General features: G+C 38.7%; 1 protein-coding gene across 1 annotated transcript in view; it reads right to left on the minus strand.

The window, feature by feature from the left end:
• Nucleotides 1-18,445, minus strand: part of dnah7 (dynein, axonemal, heavy chain 7) — a 269,206-nt gene that overhangs the window by 145,505 nt on the left and 105,256 nt on the right. Inside the window, exons 33-37 of the mRNA XM_059966905.1 lie at nt 17,333-17,464; nt 14,608-14,829; nt 8,627-8,824; nt 7,327-7,482; nt 6,358-6,526 (exon numbers count right to left, since the gene is read on the minus strand). Coding sequence (XP_059822888.1) covers nt 6,358-6,526; nt 7,327-7,482; nt 8,627-8,824; nt 14,608-14,829; nt 17,333-17,464 — 877 coding nt within the window. The remainder of the gene's footprint in view (nt 1-6,357; nt 6,527-7,326; nt 7,483-8,626; nt 8,825-14,607; nt 14,830-17,332; nt 17,465-18,445) is intronic.

Genomic DNA, 18,445 nt, shown 5'->3' on the forward strand with positions numbered 1-18,445 from the left:
AGACATTTTCCATGAAAGTGGAGGTTGGTTTCCAAGAATGTTGGCCGTGTCCACAACTCTAACATTATGCATCCTGATAGGATGGTGCATGAATAAATATAGTGAGAGTCAAAGGGGACATGCCAAATTCCTTTAACCCCCTGAGGAAGCAGAAGCACTGTTAAGTTTTCCTGAAAAGACCAACTATGTGATTGAATCTGGACAGGCTATTGTTGATGTTCACTCCTAGGAACATGGAAGCTTTCAACCTTCCCAACCTCCATACCTTTGGTGTAAACAGGAGTGTGTGAAAAAGTGCTTTGACCAGCGGCTAATCCAGACATCGGATGTTTTGAGAGGAGGGGACTTCAATCAGGTCCGGCCCGAGTACAAAAGGCAGCAGTCAGTTTCTACAGCAACAAAGAGCTTTGACCAGTGACTAATCTGCATTTGGGATTGATTAGCAAGAACAAATTAAAGCAATGAAGGAGCAAGCGCAGCGGCCGTTGTCCGATTGGACAGAGTCAAAGTGGTGATCTTGTGGTTTAAGCTCTTCAAGGCTACCATGAAGAGAGTCTTCAGTCAGCGAAAGCAAAGTAAAGAAAAGCACAAAGTACTTCTTTCCTTCCCTTCTTTACATCTGCTCAGGTAGGACAGTAGAGATGCCAGACAAGATAGTGGAATGCTCCTCTTGTGGGATGTGGGAAGGCAGGGAGACCTCCAGTGTCCCTGACAACTACAACTGTGAGAAGTGCATCCAGTGGCAGCTTCTAACATTCTGCATTAGGGAATTGGTGCTGGAACTGGATGAAGTCCAGATCATTCAGGAAGCTGACTGGGTGAGAGATAGGACATATATAGAGGTATTTACATCCAAGGTGCAGGACACAGGAAATGGGTGACAGTCAAAAGGGGAAAGGGGTTAAGGAGCCAGTGCAGAGTATCCCTGTGGCCATTCCCTGAACAACTGGTATACCACTTTGGATACTGTCTGGGGGAGGGGGGTGGGGTTGGCCTAAAAGAGGAAAGTCACAGTGGTGGGTTTCTGGCACTGAGTTTGCCTCTGTGAGTCAGAAGGGAAGGAGGAATAAGAGGCATGTTGTGGTGACAGGGGATTCGTTAGGGGAATAGACAGGAGGTTTTGTGGGCGAGAACCAGATTGCCATTTGGTATGAAGCCTCCCAGGTGTCAGGATCCAGGACATCTTGGATTGAGTCCTCAGCATTCTTAAGTGGGTGGATAAAAGCTGAAAGTCGTGGTCCACATAGGTGGGAATTGTGCAGACCCCCCTCTCCCCAAACTGTGGTAAGGATGTGGCCAACAAATTACAATGGCAGGTAGAAAATGCATGCCAAAAGGGCACTATTACAATACCATGACGGACCTCAATATGCAGTTAGATTGGGAAAATCAGATTGCTGCTGGATTACAGGAGAGTGCATTTCTAGAGTGCCTACAAAATGGCTTTTTAGAGCAGCTCATCGTTCAGCCCACGAGGGGATCAGCTAATCTGAATTGGGTGCTGTGCAATGAACCAGAATTGATTTAGTGACCTTAAGGTAAAAGAGTCCTTCAGGGCAAGTGATCATTTGATTGGATTCATCCTGAAATTTGAGAAGGAGAAGCTAAAGGGAGTTGTACAAGTATTACAATGGAGTGAAGGGAATTACAGAGCTATGAGAGAGGAGTTGGCCAGAACTGATTGGAAGCGAATACTGACAGGAATAATTTTAGAACAGCAATGGCTGGAGTTTATGGCAGCAATTCAGAAGGCTCAGGATACATCATCCCAAAGAGGAAGTTGTATTCTAAAGGCAAGATGACAGAACCGTGGCCTACAAGAGAAGTCAAAGCCAACATAAACGCCAAAGAGAGGGCATATAATACAGCAAAAATGAGTGGAAAGTTAGAGGACTGGGAAGCTTTTAAAAATGAAAAGAAGGCAATTAAAAAAGTCATTAAAAAGGTAAAGATGGAATATGAAAGTAATCTAGCCAACGATATTATATGAGGATAGCTAAAGTTTCTTCAGATATATGAAGTGTAAAACAGAGGCAAAAGTGGATATTAAACTGCTGGAAAATTATGCTGGAGAGGTAGTAGTGGGGGAACAATGACATGGTGGACTAGCTGAATAAGTATTTTGCATCAATCTTCACTGTGGAATACATTAGCAGTATGATGGATGTTCCAGGTGTCAGGAGGCATGAAATGTGTGAAGTTACCATAACTAGAGAGAAGGATCTTGGGAAACTGAAGGGCTGAAGGTGGATAAGTCACCTGGACCAGATGGTGTACACTCCAGAGTTCTGAAAGAGGTGGCTGTAAGGATTGTGGAGACATTAGTAATAATCTTTCAAGAATCACTAAATTCTGGAATGGTTCAGGAAGACTGAAAAATTACAAATGGCACTCCACTCTTCAAAAAGGGACAGAGGCAGAAGAAAGGAAACTATAGGCCAGCTAGTCTGACCTCAGTGGTTGGGAAGATGTTGGAGTCAATTATTAAGGATGAAGTCTCAGGGTATTTGGATGCACGTGATAAAGTAGCCCATAGTCAGCATGGTTTCCTCAAGGGAAAATCTTGCCTGACAGATCTGTTGGAATTCTTTGAAGAAATATCTAAGCAGAATAGACAAAGGGGAATCGGTTGATATTGTGTACTTGGATTTTCAGAAGGCCTTTGGCAAGGTGCCACGCATGAGGTGCTTAACAAGTCATGAGCCTATGGTATTACAGGAAAGATTCTAGCATGGATAAAGCAGTGGCTGATTGGCAGGAGGAAAGAGTGGGAATACAGGGAGCCTTTTCTGACTGGCTGTCAGTGACTAGTGGTGTTCCACAGGGGTCTGTGTTGGGACCAATTCTTTGTGTATTATATGACAATGATTTGGATGATGGAATTGATGGCTTTGTTGCAAAGTTTGGAGACAGTATTTAGATAGGTGGAGGGCAGGTAGTTTTGAGAAAGTAGAGAGGCCACAGAAGGACTTAGACAGATTTGGAGAATGGGCAAAGAAATGGCAGATGGAATACAGAGTCAGAAAGTGCATGGTCATGCACTTTGGTAGAAGAAATGAAAGGGTTGACTATTTTTTAAATGAACAGAAAATACAAAGAACTTAAATGGGAAGGGACTTGGAAATCCTTGTACAGTATTCCCTAAAGGTTAATTTGCAGGTTGAGTCTGTGATGAGGAAGGAAAATGCAATCCATTTCAAGAGGACTTGAAGATAAAAGTAAGGATGTCATGTTGAGACTTTATAAAGCAATGGTGAAGCCTCACTTAGGTTATTGTGAGCAGTTTTGGGCCCCTTATCTTAGAAAAAGTGCACTAATACTGGAGAGGGTTCAAAGGAGATTCATGAAAATGATTCAAGGATTGAATGACTTGTCATATAAAGAGCATTTGATGGGCCTAGGCCTGTATTCACAAGAATTCAGAAGAATGAGAGGTGACCTAATTGAAACCTGTTGAATGGTGAAAGGTCTTCATAGACTGGATGTGGAAAGGATGGTGGGAGTGTCTAAGACTAGGGGACGCAGCCTCAGAGATAAGGAGGTATTTCTTTAGCTAGAGAGTGGTGATTGTGTGGAATTCTTTGTTACAGATAGCTGTGGAAGTCAAGTTTTTAAGTATATTTAAGGCAGAGGTTGATATATTCTTGATTGGTCAGGGCATGAAGGCACATGGGAAGAAAGTAGAAAATTGGGGCTGAGAGAAAAATTGGATCAGCCATGATGAAATGGCAGAGAAGACTCGATGGGCTAAATAGCCTAATTCTCCTGCTATACTTTATGGTCTTAACTGCCCCCTTTGCTGAAGTCAATGTCTAGCTCTTTTGTTGGGTTGTCATTGAGCAAAGCTTGTGGTCATGACACCATATGACTAGACTCTATCTCCTAACTGTACTCCGAATGATCATTATTTGAGATTTGGCCAAGTACAGTGGTATCATCTGCAAATTAGGCCAGAAGCTAGCCACTCAATCACGACTGTACAGATAACGTAGTCTGGGGACTGATTTCACAGCCTTATGGAGCAACGGTGTTGTGAATAATTATGATGGGGGTGTTGCTGCCCTTGCTTACTGACAAATGCCATCTAAATTTAAATGACTGACAAACTGAGAAATGACAATCTAAAATAATTCATGGGATGAGTAACTTTTGCAGGTGAAGTTGGTGTTGCTCTCCTTGAAAATGAAGAATTTTGTCAGGGTATTTAAGGTCATGAAGACATTGACAAAAAATTTTCTTATAGGCAAAAGTGGCAAAAGGCAAGGGCCATTGTCTGAATCTTATTGATAGGAGAACCAGAAGTGCTGCAAGGAAATACTATTTTGTGCAACATTTGATTAGGATGTGGAATGCATTCCAGTGGCCAGAGTGGAGACATATCAAAACTGCATGAACCTGGTAAGTATTCAAAAGGAACAAAATTGTAAGAATATTGAGAAAGGACAAGGTGTGAGATTAATTTAATTACACTCCAAACTTTTCATGCCGTGATCATTCTGGGATTATACGGTGAATTAACTAATGTACAAGATGATTCCATTTAAATTTATCCTCAAAGGCCAACCAGTTAGAGAAGTATCAGTGCATAACAAGGTACAGTTGAAGGGATAATTGAAGGTACAGGTAGGTACCACCGCACACCCCATCTTCAAAGTGAATACATCTTATATTGTGATGTAGGGATTAAGTCATGCTTGACTCCAAATACTTTTCCATCATATTTAAAGCACAAATCAGAAATGAGATTGGATATTTTGGCTTTTCCTGGAGGAGCACAGCTCTAGTACACACAAAAAAAAAACTTTACATCACCGGGGATAAACCAGTTTGCATGATATGCACTCAGTTACCCGCTCTGGTACTACTCTATCATGTGTACTGTGTTGCACACAATTTCCAGCACCTGCAGGATCTCTTCAGTCTAGCATATACAATGTGGCTGATCTTACTCACAGCCTCCACTATCATAAACTACATGGCTATCAAGCATAGCAACATATCGGTAACTATATGTTTCCTATCTAGACAATACATTATAATAGTTCAGGCATACATGATGCAGCACAATCTACAGTATGTCTTAAAACCGTATGGGAATATTTTTACCAAGTGAATTCCTGAACTTCAAAAGAAAAACAAACTATCATCTCCTCAAGGGTAATACAGTGCCATCTATTTGTCTCCTTGCCACATATTTCATATTCTGTATGTATGAAAATTTAAACACTACGTTTCTCTTTGAGCAAGACCAGAACTTGAGCAAATTGCCTATGGAGATATGCTTTTAACCTTGGACTTTCCAGTTTTGGTTTACTGCTGCAAAAATTATTCCTCTATAGTTGGTAATGACACCCAATAATTAATCAATGTTAGTCCAGATTTTTCAGATTAAACCAATAACATTCTTCTAACCAATTTCCATAAGACCATAAGACATAGGAGCAGAATTAGGCGATTCAGCACATCAGATCTTAGCACCATTGATCATAGTTAATTTATTATTCCCTCTTAACCTCATTCACCTGCCTTTTCCCCATAACTTTTGACATCCACAAAATCAAGAACCCATCAGCCTCCACTTTAAATGTTTACCCAATGATTTGGTCTCTACAGCCATCTGTGATGATGAATTCCACAGATTCACTACCTTTGGCTAAAGAGATTCCTCCTCACCTTTGTCATATAAGGACACCCTTTCATTCCAAGGCTGTGCCCTCTGGTCCTGGACTCTCCACTATTGGAAACATCCTCTTCTTATACCCTCTTTAGAATGCTTCTTCTACTTTGGGATGAACTGATCCTGAATCTCCCAAATGACCCCTCAAAACTCTATTGTTATCCCTGCCAACATACCCCCAATCAACTTTGGTCAGCTCCTCTCTCTTGCCTCTATAGTTCACGTTACTCAACTGTAACTCCTATATATCTGATTCTAGCTTCTTCCTTTCAAACACATGAGAATTCTATTACATTATCACCACTGCCTCCAAAGGGTTCCTTTATTTTAAGTTCCCTAATCAAATCTGGTTTCAGCTAAAACAATAGCTAATACAAAAGGACATATTTGTTAAGTGATTGGAGGAAAGTATGGGGGGATATCAAAAGCAGGCTTTTCTTTTCACAGAAAGTGCCAAATGAATGGAATGGACTGCTGCGGGTGGTGGTAGCGACAGATATATTAGCGACATTTAAGTGATTCTTAGATAGGTACATGGATTAAAGAAAAGTGGAGGACTATGTGGGAAAGAAGGGTTGGTTTGAGCTTGGAGTATGTTAAAACATCAGCATAACATCATAGGCCAAGGGGCCTGTACTGTTCAATACCCCTGGAACACCTATATCCTGACATTAACTCACCAGGTGGTCCCATTGCACATATAATTTGTATGTCCACAAGTTTAATCATACTGCAGTCCTTTAAATCATACCAGTTCCTATGATCTAACCACTGACGGAGAAGTTCAACTGGTGGCTGAGCACCATAGACTTCTCGCTGTGGCATGTTCACATCATCCACAAATACAACCTGAAAAAAAGCATAGAATTACCATGAAAAGCAACTTGTAAAAACTTTCACAAAGAACATCCATCATGTAGTATCTTATTCTGATGAGTAAATGGAAGGAATCTGAACTAAAACCTTATCACTAAATGCCACTGGATAGCCTATAAATATATATATAAGAAATTATAGACAGTTTTCTCTATACACGTTATGCTTAAGACCAGTGACCGATGGAACTCTCAATTTTCTAACACAAATAAGTTAATCAAAAACAGTAGTACTGGCCACAGTGGCAGTCTGTGCTGAGAATGTGAAATCATCCTGCTTCATTACTTGAAAGCCTCATGAAGTGACAATAATCCTGAACTTGTTTCTAAAAAGCAAAGGCAAATTTCACTTTTGGTGTTCCCTCATCATCACTATCCATGCTCTCAATCCCTAGCTTCAGTAACAATGGAGCTCTGAGATACATACTTAGTCACAATTCATAGGTAATCCACCTCCAAGCAGCTCCAGTAAGTAACTCAATGCATCAGTTTCAAAGATTTACTACACTGGGTAAACAAACTTCTTTTCATCACTGCACAGAGCAGCCAACACCTTACGTTCACACATGACTCCTTATTCCATATACTGCAGTCAGAGAAACAAGCATAAAACGTTAACAGCAACTTTTTCTATATACCTGTTTTTGATTTTGGCATGTCACTTTGAGTGTGATAAAAATACCTGCAAAAGGACTTTATAAATTCATCAAAAATTCTGCAATTTACTACTGTTGTTAGATAATTTGTAAATGTGATAATATTTTAATGCAGTACCATTTTTTTGCCTAAAGGGGGACCAAAAACTCCTTTTCTTCTTTTGTCCAGTTTAGACATGATAATATTCTGAGTCTGAGCCGCAGTGGTTTGAGCTGAAAAGTTAATCAGCAATGGCGTGTAAATGTCTTTGTTCAGATGATGTAACAGGAAATCCTGAAAAAATTACAAACCATTAATTAATTTAATGATTTTAGCTTAAGGGAATAAGTAACAGTTGAAATGCTTTGCCAAAAGTATTGCCATTTTCTTTTGATTCTTCGGATGTCAACGTGCTTCAATTTTGATTGGTAATGACAAGCAAATACTGTTAGCATGTCTTGTAAAACTTAATGTATGCATTATAGTAGCAGTCCAGAGTTAAGGTAATTTGATGAAAGTGTTCAAAAACATTATGTACTCTGTCAAGATGCTTAAGGAGAAGTTTATCCATTGAGAGATGAACCAGAACAAGAGGACAAAGAATGGCAAAACAAGCAGTGAGGAGATGAAGATTAATTTTTAAACACAACTAATTAATACAATTTGAAACTTTCAGTATGAGTACAGGAAAGCAGGTTTAATAATTTTCAAAAGGCATTATAAGTAAGCATTTGAGAGGTGTAGAAAAACTGCAGATGTGTCAAGGAAGAGCAGGAGAGTGTGACTAGTCAGATGACAATTCCCAAGCGTTAAAACAAGTTTAAATGGGTCAAAAGACCCCCATCTCTATTCTGTAAAATTTTGTTATTTTATGAATTCAAAAATACATACAAGAATAGAAATGGCCCAGTTAAATACTATGGCTTTATTATTGTTGACTATGCACAGCTATCTGAGAACTGCTAAGATCTGCTGTTAAAATATATTTTTAAAACTGTTAGATATTATATGGAAGAGATTTGAGTAACTAGTTTCAACGTATTTACTACTTAACCCTGTCCAGTTTCCTCTGTATTTGAAGCCAGTGTCTGTCCTGACTGCCAGTAGCAATTACTCTACGTTCCCAGGATTTCCTCTATCTATAAACATTGTTGTTAATTTTATATATATTCATCCAAAACAAATTAGTTGTGTGAGCATTTACAATTCTTTGTTGATGGCTTAATTGCCCACAGGACTGCACTTCTCCTCTCCTTTCCAATGAAGCAACTGAAGCTTAATTTCCTTTAAAAGCATGACTATGACCCAATAATAACCTTTTCTAACAAAAATGAATTTTATGCTTTCATCTTAAGGTTATTAGCAACAGCTCAAAATAATTTACTAAGTGCTTCAACTGATTAACTTCCTTTTAAAGTATGAACTATAATGAACTTACAATGATATAGACACTTTTCCCTGTTCCAGTTGGACCCACAAATATTGAAGGCTTCTGATTTGTTGTCAAAAGTTTCATCAGTTGCATGTAACGAACTGTATCCTTGGTTGGTACTATAATTTCATTGAATTCTACATCCTTTGGAATGGGAGGAACAGAATTCAATGATTCAGCCCATGGTTCCCATCTCCCTGATCCCTAAAAATGAAAATTAAGCAAAACTAAATTAAGTGCATTCAATAAGTAATTAACCAATAAAAGAACACACGTCAGATGCAAATAACCTTGTCCCCCCACACCCCCACCACAAAGACAAAGTAATGGGATACTATGGTTTTGTAATTCCAGGTAAAACTTCAAAAAAAATCTACTTCACCAGTGGAAGCACAGCTGAACGGTTCTGCCATTTGCCCTAAAATCCAGAGTTTAGAACATGATTTATAACATGGAGGCTCATCCTTGTAATTCCAACAGTAGCAAGAATAAGTGGAGCAGAATAAGGTCAGGGTTAAGATGAACCTCAGGAAGTGCTGCAAGAAAAATATGTTAAAAAATACTCCTAAAGGAGAACATTTTAAAGACAATGTGTCTATTCCAACCTTGCCTAGTGCTGTTAAAGGCTTTTACTTGGTCCTTTAAGAAAAATCCTATTTTCTGTCAGTTAATGAAACATCCCTTGAGCCTAATGGGGATTAAAGCAATGAATATCCTAAGGTAATACACAAGATTTTTCAGTGAAATTTCATGTAGAAGTCAAAGTTAAATAAGAAAGAAACCATGGCAGAAAGAGATGGCAAAAATAAAATTGCTTTCCAATTAGAAGAACCAGGCACTTAGATCCAAATCTCCTCAATACTGCATTGTGAATTTCACACCTTACACACATCAGTGTACTCAACCAGGGCATTTGAATGAGGTACCTGCAAACCCAGTCCATCCCTGCATTATCAGTTGCAGTTACCATTATGTAGTTACGCCATTACCTGCCAAGGGGGAAGTTCCGAAAAGGTCTGACTCCCTTTCCAGTGATCAGCGTAGCAAAGAAGCATAATTTGCAAAGTTATCATACAGTTCCCGTCAGGAACACTAGAAGTCCCATTTTAATGCACACACCATAAAATTGTTCAAGCCACACATTGTTTTTAATACATTTTAGGGCAATTTCACTATATTTTTCCTGGGGTTGACATTGCTATGTTTCATGCATGAAAGGAAGTTGAAATCCAATTTCCATGCTCATCTTCTTTTGCATTCAAGATCAAGTACTGTACTCATAATTAGACAAATCTTATTTCAGTAAAGTGTTTCTTTTTGGCTTATGTAAAACCTTCTCTAACATTTCTAATTCACACCAAAGTACAACTTTATGTTGCATTTACCTACCTTGGCAACCATGACAACCGAAGTAAAACATTCCTCCTAGTGACCATTATGTACTGCTGGATAACTACCTATAAACTGTCACTAGCTACAGAATATCAGTTCCTCAGCAACTAGCAATATTAGAAAAGACCGTTTTTTTAAAAATCTATCAAAAATGTAATGATTTAACTCAATAATTTCTCCCTCACATATCCTCTCTCCCCAACCCAGAATCACACTCAAGTTTCCTTTGTTTAATCTTCTGCCTAACCAGCATTGATATTTATTAGATCACTCTCTCTCATTTCCACAATCCAGCCTTCACTCCTCTCCCCACATTTTCCCATGCAAACATAGCAAATAGACCAGCTCCATTTAATCACCTGACACGTGATTATTTAATCACCTTAAGATTCGTTAAGGTTGTCACAGCCAGTTGAGGTAGTGGGGATAAGCTCCCACTACCTATTAAATGCTCCCTATGGCATCCATCTCAAAATAGGCTCTGACAACCATGTCCAGCTTCTGGCCTTCATGTGTGGCTTAGCTATTGAGACTAGCAGAACCATTTCTACTAAGAGGAGAAGAGGTAATGAGTCACTCCAGGTATATAGGGCTTGACAGCCATGGTAGGCTGTTCATCTAGAAGGAAAACTCTGATCTCAAACCTTCACTGACTTGCAACCATACCCACTCACAGGAAGGCTTTGGGAATAAACTGCGGAAAAACCCAGAGCTGGAGTCTCTCAGGCAGTCTTACTTTGAGTTCTACACTGATTGGCAACTCCTGCAACACCAGTGGTGCCAAACTTCATTGGTCTTTGTTGCATGGGCAACAGCTTGTTCTCAATATCGTACTGCCCTAGCTTGTGAAAAACAGCTAGGGCGCAACATCCATGGTCAACTTCAACTAACAGAGGGCCTCAGTACGTTATCCTCCCGAGTTTCAAACATTTTCTGCAGGTATAATAGTATAATGCAGATATTAAGCACACTGTGATCTCCTCTCTACTGAACATCCAATATAAATTAGATGATGAATTTGATGATTATCTGCATTTAGTCATTAGAAGTCCTCCAAGATTTTACTTATCCATCTCCATCCCACTTCAATTTCAACCTCATTTATGTATTCTGATTAATAGTCCCAACATTCTGTTTATATTCATGTGCTCCTATTTTTTTGATTGTATCACCATCCTTTTTCATATTAATAACCACTGTATATAATTTAATCTCCTCTGCTTTGCTCCCCTATTATAGGCTTCAAATTCTCAGAATAAATGCTTTAAAACTGAGAAGCGTAGGATATTATTTTCAGTCAGAGGTAGCGAATTCATGGAACTTATGCTAAAGAGAGCTGTGGCAGCCAAGTCATTAGATATATTTAAGACAGGGATTAATAAGTTCTTGATTGGTAAGGGAGTTAAAGGTTACAAAGAGAAGGCAGTGGAATAGGGATGAAAAAACACTAGTCATGATTGATTGGCAGCGAAATTGTATGAGCCAAATAGCCTGTCTGGGTTCCCATATCTTATGATCCAAATGTTCTTTCATTTGGCAACTTCTCTCAACAACAATCACTGCATCTTAAAACTTCTATCAACAACTCTTTATAAAACTGATAATCTGAAACGTTAATGCTTTTCTTTCACCAGGACTTCTTGAATATTTCCATCATTTTCTCCTTTCTTCAAGCAGTTCTTAGCATATTCTCAGTACATTCATATCATGTAACCCACTTTAAATGCATCTTTTTATAGGTCTCTCATACAAAATGCCAGTATTTTAAAACTGTAGAAAGGAGTGCAGACCAAAAATAATAATTAATTGATATTTGGTAACCAATACCAAAAAATAATAATTCATTGTGGACATGAAGGCTGCAATGCACTAAAATTAATGGAAATTACAGACTGCATTGGCATCTTCCCCAGTAATGAGACACAAGGGGCTGCACATGTTGTAATCAGGAGCAAAAAAACAAACTGTTGAAAGGACTCAGTGGGTTAGGCAGCAACTGTGAAAGCCTCTTTCTGGCCTCTTACTTGCCAATTGGATGTTGTCCATTTGGACTTTAGCAAGGCTTTGACAAGGTCCCATTTGGTAGCCTGTACTAGAAGCTTTGGTCCCATAGGATTCAGGGACAGCTAGATAGGTTGATTCAAATTTGGCTTAGAAGTAGGAAATAGAGAGTAGTGAAGGTTAATTCTTGGAAAGGAGGCTGGTGACTAGTGGTGTGCAGCAGAGGTCAGTGTTGGACCTTCGTTATGTGTCATTTATATTAATAATTTGAATTCAAATGCTCAGCTTGATTTGTAAGTTTGTGGATGACGTGAAATTAGGAGGTGTAGCTTATAGTGAAGGTGATTACCGTAGATAACAGGGGATCTTTATCAGTTAGGGAAATGGGCCAATGAGTGGCAAACAGATGTCAATACAGCTAAATGTGAGTTGGTGCATTTTGGAAAGTCAAACCAACAAAGGGCCCAAAGTATATTATGAATGGTAATACAATAGAGAGTGTAATAGAAGAGGGACCTAGAAGTAAGCACATATTTCATTGAAAATAGCATCACAGATAGACATGATGGTGAAAAAGGCATTTAGCATGTTGGCCTTCATTAGTCAAGGCACTGAGTATTAGAGTTGGAATACTCTGTTCCTGCTCCTGTCGTACAACAGTGAAGCCACATTTGGAATATTGTACTCAGTTTTGGCCAGGTGCCGTCGGAAAAAATGCCATTGAGTTGTTAAGAGTGCAGAGAAGATATACAAGAATGTTGCCAGGACTACAGGGCCTGAATTGTAGGGAGGCTGGGTCTTCATTCCTTGGAGCAAAGAATGCATGTTTGAAATTATAAAATGAAAATAGCCTTTTCACCCAGGTAGGGGAGTCCAAACTTAGGGACACAAATTTATAGTGAAAGTGAAAGATTTGAAAGGGACCTGTGGGGCATACATGGAGGATGGTGAGTACATTAAACGAGCTGTCAGTGGAAATAGTTGAGGCAAGTATGATAGTGCCATTTAAGAAGCACTTTGATGGGAACATGGACAGGTGGAACTTAGAAGGATAAGGACCAAAAGCCTGAAACTTGGGCACTCTGATCAGCATCAACTTTTTGGCGCAACGGGCTTGCACCCATCCTGTTTTGCTCTGTGACTCTGATAGTGCTCCAGTTCTGCAGGGTACACTTCTGCCTCTTAACCAAGATCCACAAAGAGGACTCTCCAGGCAGGCCAATTGCTTCTATCTGCCCCTGCTCCATTGAACTTACCTCCTCATACCTCGACTCTATCCTGTCTCCCTTTCCACCTACATTTGGACACCTTGTAGCATCTGTGTACAAAATGGTGGAAGGTGGACTTCCTCCAGCAGTTTCTTTTATTTTTGCTCTCTATTTCTATACTTAGCTTATTTTTTCCCCACAGATTCCTGCATTATTTGGTAAAATTATAAAGTTATTGCAATTTTAATTACATTATCTCCTTTATTATTATCTAATGGAGCAAACAATAATATGTATAATATACAAAGCCAATTTGGTGAGAAAAAGAGACTTTTAAAAAAGTGGAGTAAATGAAAACAAGGGTAATCACCCCTAAAAGCAAGACAACTTAATTTGTCTGGATACATACAGCTATTGGGGAATAGTTAAAATTAATTATGTGTATGAAGTTTATTATTGTCACTTACAATACCATAATCATCAAATGATTGAAGGAAAATAGCCCAATCATCCCCAGCTTAGCTGACTACAGTATTAGCATTACATACAGCTTATTAAGTTATTGATACACAGGTGCTTTCTCCTTCCAATCTACTACTTTTTCAATCATTGGTCATTAAGTAATTGAAGATAAGTTAGAAATCTATCTGCACACTTATTTCTCTCAAATTACATAATAGAAGAAATTATTATTGTAGAAAGGAAATAATAATACTGTACATTTCCAGTTGGAAATGTACTGTTCACCATTATAGTTAAAGGCACTAAAAATGGCTGAAGTGGGCACCAGGCAAAGGTGACAGCTGTACTAAAGAAAACCAGTCCTTGGGATCACCCAGAATACAGATGGTAAGCATTTTAACTGGGTCCAGTACAAACAGATGTGATTCTTTGACTGATGCACTATCAATAACTCCAAAAGAATGGAAGTAGAGTAAATACTGAAAGGCTTTTATTAGCAATAAAACTGAAGAGTAAAATGGAGCACGTCCATGCCAGATGGCTGCCCTGGACTGAGGGAGGAGCAGTGACACAATCACCTTTATCCAGGGGTCTGTGGGAGGAGCCACAGAAGCAGTCAGCGGAGGGGCGTGTCCAGACAGGTATACATGGTTTACCACAATGACTCCTTAACACTCTTTGCCTTGACCATCCCCCACCCCATTACTGCAACTTTCAGTCTGTAATCCCACCTCATTTATTACTGCTGCTCCCAGAAAGCGAACAAAACAATTGCCAGGGACACATTATCTCTCTACTCTTCTGACTTCCAGAAGCATTTTGGCATAACAAGAATGAAAAAGCAAGAACAGTGAGGAAAACGAGGAGGTCCCATTTGTAGGTGTTAGTGAACGTGATTTTAATTTGCAACCTGTCTATACATACCTCTTTAATGAACATATAGTCATAAATAGTTCCCTCGCTGGGAATTGGAACAGTGGGAAGTTTTGCTGGAGAATCAACCTGGATAAATAAATTGAATAGCGTTCTTGTGTCTTCAGTAAGAGGTCCATCAGTTATCTCGCGTACAAGTTTATCAAACTTCAATCTATCTTCCTCCATGGAGGTAGCACCAATGGACCAAATTAATGAAAACAGGAAAATTCCCTATAAGCATAAAAGCAACAGTGAGAAGAAACTAACTAGCATGTAAAATTCACTTTGACATCAATCACATGAAATTACTTTTCATGAACAGCTACCCCAGCAGAAAAGAAGCTAGCCTTCACAAAGTAGCTGAGACCTGTAATCAATATCCCATGATCCCAAACTTACATATATTAATTAATGCTTCATTACCTTCACAATTACAAATCTAGGGAAGTCTTTTGTGTGTATTTTTCACATAAGACCTGTTTGTTGCATTACACTAAATATCTTGCACCTCGTCTACCAGGGACAGCCGCAGAGCAGGAAAAGGCGTTGGTTTCATGCACATAGTTGATTTAATGATCTTTTAATAATCTTCCTGAAGTATAGGATAATTTTGAGGTCACATTAAATTTCAGTTTGTGAAATTAATGATAGTTTCTAATTCTGTGTTAATCTGATATTACTGTTTTTCACTTATTGATAATTTTTTGGGCATTGATAGAGCAAATAGAATGGAAGTGGTTATCTTGCTACCTTATCAATTGAGACAGGACAAGTAATATATTAAGTAAACCAAAAATAGTAACAGGTCTTTCATTCAACTATAAACCTCAATATAGCACAGTGGTTCTTAGTGTCAAATGATTATTTGGAACAAAGGACTGAGATAATGAACTGAAAATTGTATAGAGTCCGCAAAAATCTAACATGCAAGATCACCAGAGGGTGACCCAAGAATTATGAGTCTTTGAATTATAATACATTTTTAACTTTTAAATAGAGAAATGATGCATTTAAAGAGGCCGTTTAGTATATGACTATGTACTTTGCAATTGAGCAAAAGCAGTCAAATTACAGAAAATTTATACCATTTTTAGGCATATGAAATTAAAATATTTTAAAAGTACAACAGGAGAATCTAGCTCTGACACCTGAACTGCTGTTTTTCCTTCATTACATTCCTGGAGGCCACTTCATTGATCCACCTGTATGCCTGCTCATTAATGCAAATATCTAATCAGCCAATCATGCTGCAGCAAGTCAGAGCATAAAAGCATGCACACTTGGTCAAGCTGTTCAGTTATTGTTCAGACCAAACATCAGAGTGGGGAAGAAATGCGATCTAAGTGACTGACTGTGGAATGATTGTCGGTGCCAGACTTGGTGGGTTGAGTATCTTAGAAATTGCTATATCTCTTGCCATTGTCAACAGACTCTAAAGTTTACAAAGAAAAGATGCAAAAAAAACATCAAGTGAGCAGCAGTTCTGTGGGCAAAACTGCTCTTCACTCAATGTTCAGAGAGGTCAGAGGAGAATGGCCAGGCTGGTTCAAGCTGGCAGGGAGACAATAGTAACTCAAATAACCACATGGAATGCAGAAGAGCATCTCTGAATGCACAGCATATCAAACCCTGAAGTAGATAGGTTACAGCAACAGAAGAACAAGAGCTTGCACTCAGTGGCCACTTTATTAGGTACAGGAGTTACCTAATAAAGTGAGAGCACTGAGTGCATCAGTGAGATACAGACTAACATCAGGGTAAGAAAGTGGTTCAAACATATTGAATACAATTACCTTAAAATTAACCATTAAATGCCTGAAACATAACTATACATAAAAAGAGAACAAAATAAATAATATAAATGTGCATATTTCTCTGTTATTTTTCTTATGTATTTTTTGTTATATTACATTAAGTCCCTGTAGAAATTGCAGGGTAAACTTCAAAGAGCTGTAGACAAGACGGGCAGTATTGTAGAGAAGAACTATATACTACTCACTTATTGCAATGATTTGCCAAAATTGGAAAACTTAGAAAAACACTTAAATTATGTATATAGAGCATTTTAACAGAATAAACTATTTTAAACCAATACACATCCGCTAGTGCAGGACACGTACTGATCTGGTACAGTTATGTAATTGATTTGGTCTGCTACAGCATCTATTGCAGGATAAGCTTGTCTGGGTGGCTGGGCAGACAGCAATTCTATGAGTGGCTGGGAGGGAGATCAGAACCCTTGAGAAAGCCAAAATGAAAGGCAAAGACCTTTGGACCCATACAGGCTTGACACTGTGAAATGTAATTCCTTCACTAAATTGCTTTTTAGGTAAGCTGTATTTTTATCCTTTTCTACTTGTCTTATCCATAGTCTAACATTTACAGCACTTCTAGCAGTCAGCTTGCCCAAATCACAGTCTCAGCACTTTAGTTAGGAACAGGAGAATAAGGGGAGTGGAGTTGCCCATGAATTCACAAATCTGTAAAGGAAAACGATCAGGATTAAGTCCAGAAGTTAAGAATGCGAAGTTAGTGAGGTCAAACTGGGGAGGCAGCAAAGCATGACTAACAGTGAAAGTCTGCAATAGTAGGGTAGGAATTTACATTTGGAATTTTCCATTATAGTATTCGGTGAATTTTTCTGCAAACATTTACATAAATACATCCCCAAATCTTTCCATAAATTATACTTCAGAAAGATGCAATACTTATTCACGGGGAAATTAGCCCCTACCTCAAGCCATGAGCAAATATCCCGTTCATTCATTTGTTTGATTTTGGCTGCATCTGTAAATTCTTCCATCAGACAGTCCATTAGGTTCATTAGTGAACGCACTAAACCTATGTCAGCAGTAGGAGCTAGCTCCTATATGATGGAAGGAAACATTTAAAACATTGTTATTCATATTAGCACGTGTATTGCACAACTTAAAATTACACAGTTTAATTCATCTACCTTATTATGAATGCTTCATGACATAAAGCTTGTCTTTTTGCTATTTTTAATTACCTTCTCTTTTTAGTAGTCTATTTGCCCTTGTTTGCCCCAGCTTCTGCTTTTGTACTCTTTCAGTTCTGCCCTTGAATTTCTACCCTGCTTAGGTTCCCATTAGCTCTGAAATTCTAGCTTAATTCCTCCCCAACAGCAATCATTCCCAAAAAATTTCAGTCCCAGTCCATTGAAATTGCAAATCAGTAAGGGAATCACAAGTTTTAGGGAAAAGGCAGGAAAAGGGATAGGAGTATCAAATTATCTCTGATCATATTAAATCATGAAAAAGGCTTGAAGGGCTGAATAGAAAGCAAATAAAATTGCAGATGCTACAAACAGAAACAAAAACAGAAATACTGGAAGAACTCAGCCTGTCAAACAGATTCTGTATAAAGATAAACCAGTTAACTTTCAAGACACTTCATTACAATTGAGAAAGAAACAAAGCACACTGCTCTAAGTAACTGGGAAAGTGGATAGGGCAGTGGATAGAAGAAAGGGAATAGATTGAAATTATGTTCAATTATTGAATAGATGGTTAATATCCTGAATGGCCCATTCCCTATCTCTATAGTCTCAGGGAGCCTGCTGGGTGAAATGGGCTCTCTACTGAAAAATGATTGATTAATCCCAGTGTGCAGCCTCCATATTGAGCAACTTCAACACTATCAACATCATGTATTTACAGAAAATTGAAGGAATGATAAAAACTGCATTTCCTTTCTTTTGACTGTTCTGAATCAGTATCAGCAGGGTCCGTCTCTAGACTTATGACGGTACACCACGAGGCCACAACCCCCACACCATGCAGCAAAACATTTCAAGCCAGTTGGTTGAAAAGGTAAGTTTCAATTA

Source organism: Hypanus sabinus, chromosome 4 (genome assembly GCF_030144855.1).
Source record: "Hypanus sabinus isolate sHypSab1 chromosome 4, sHypSab1.hap1, whole genome shotgun sequence".
Taxonomy (NCBI): domain Eukaryota; kingdom Metazoa; phylum Chordata; class Chondrichthyes; order Myliobatiformes; family Dasyatidae; genus Hypanus; species Hypanus sabinus.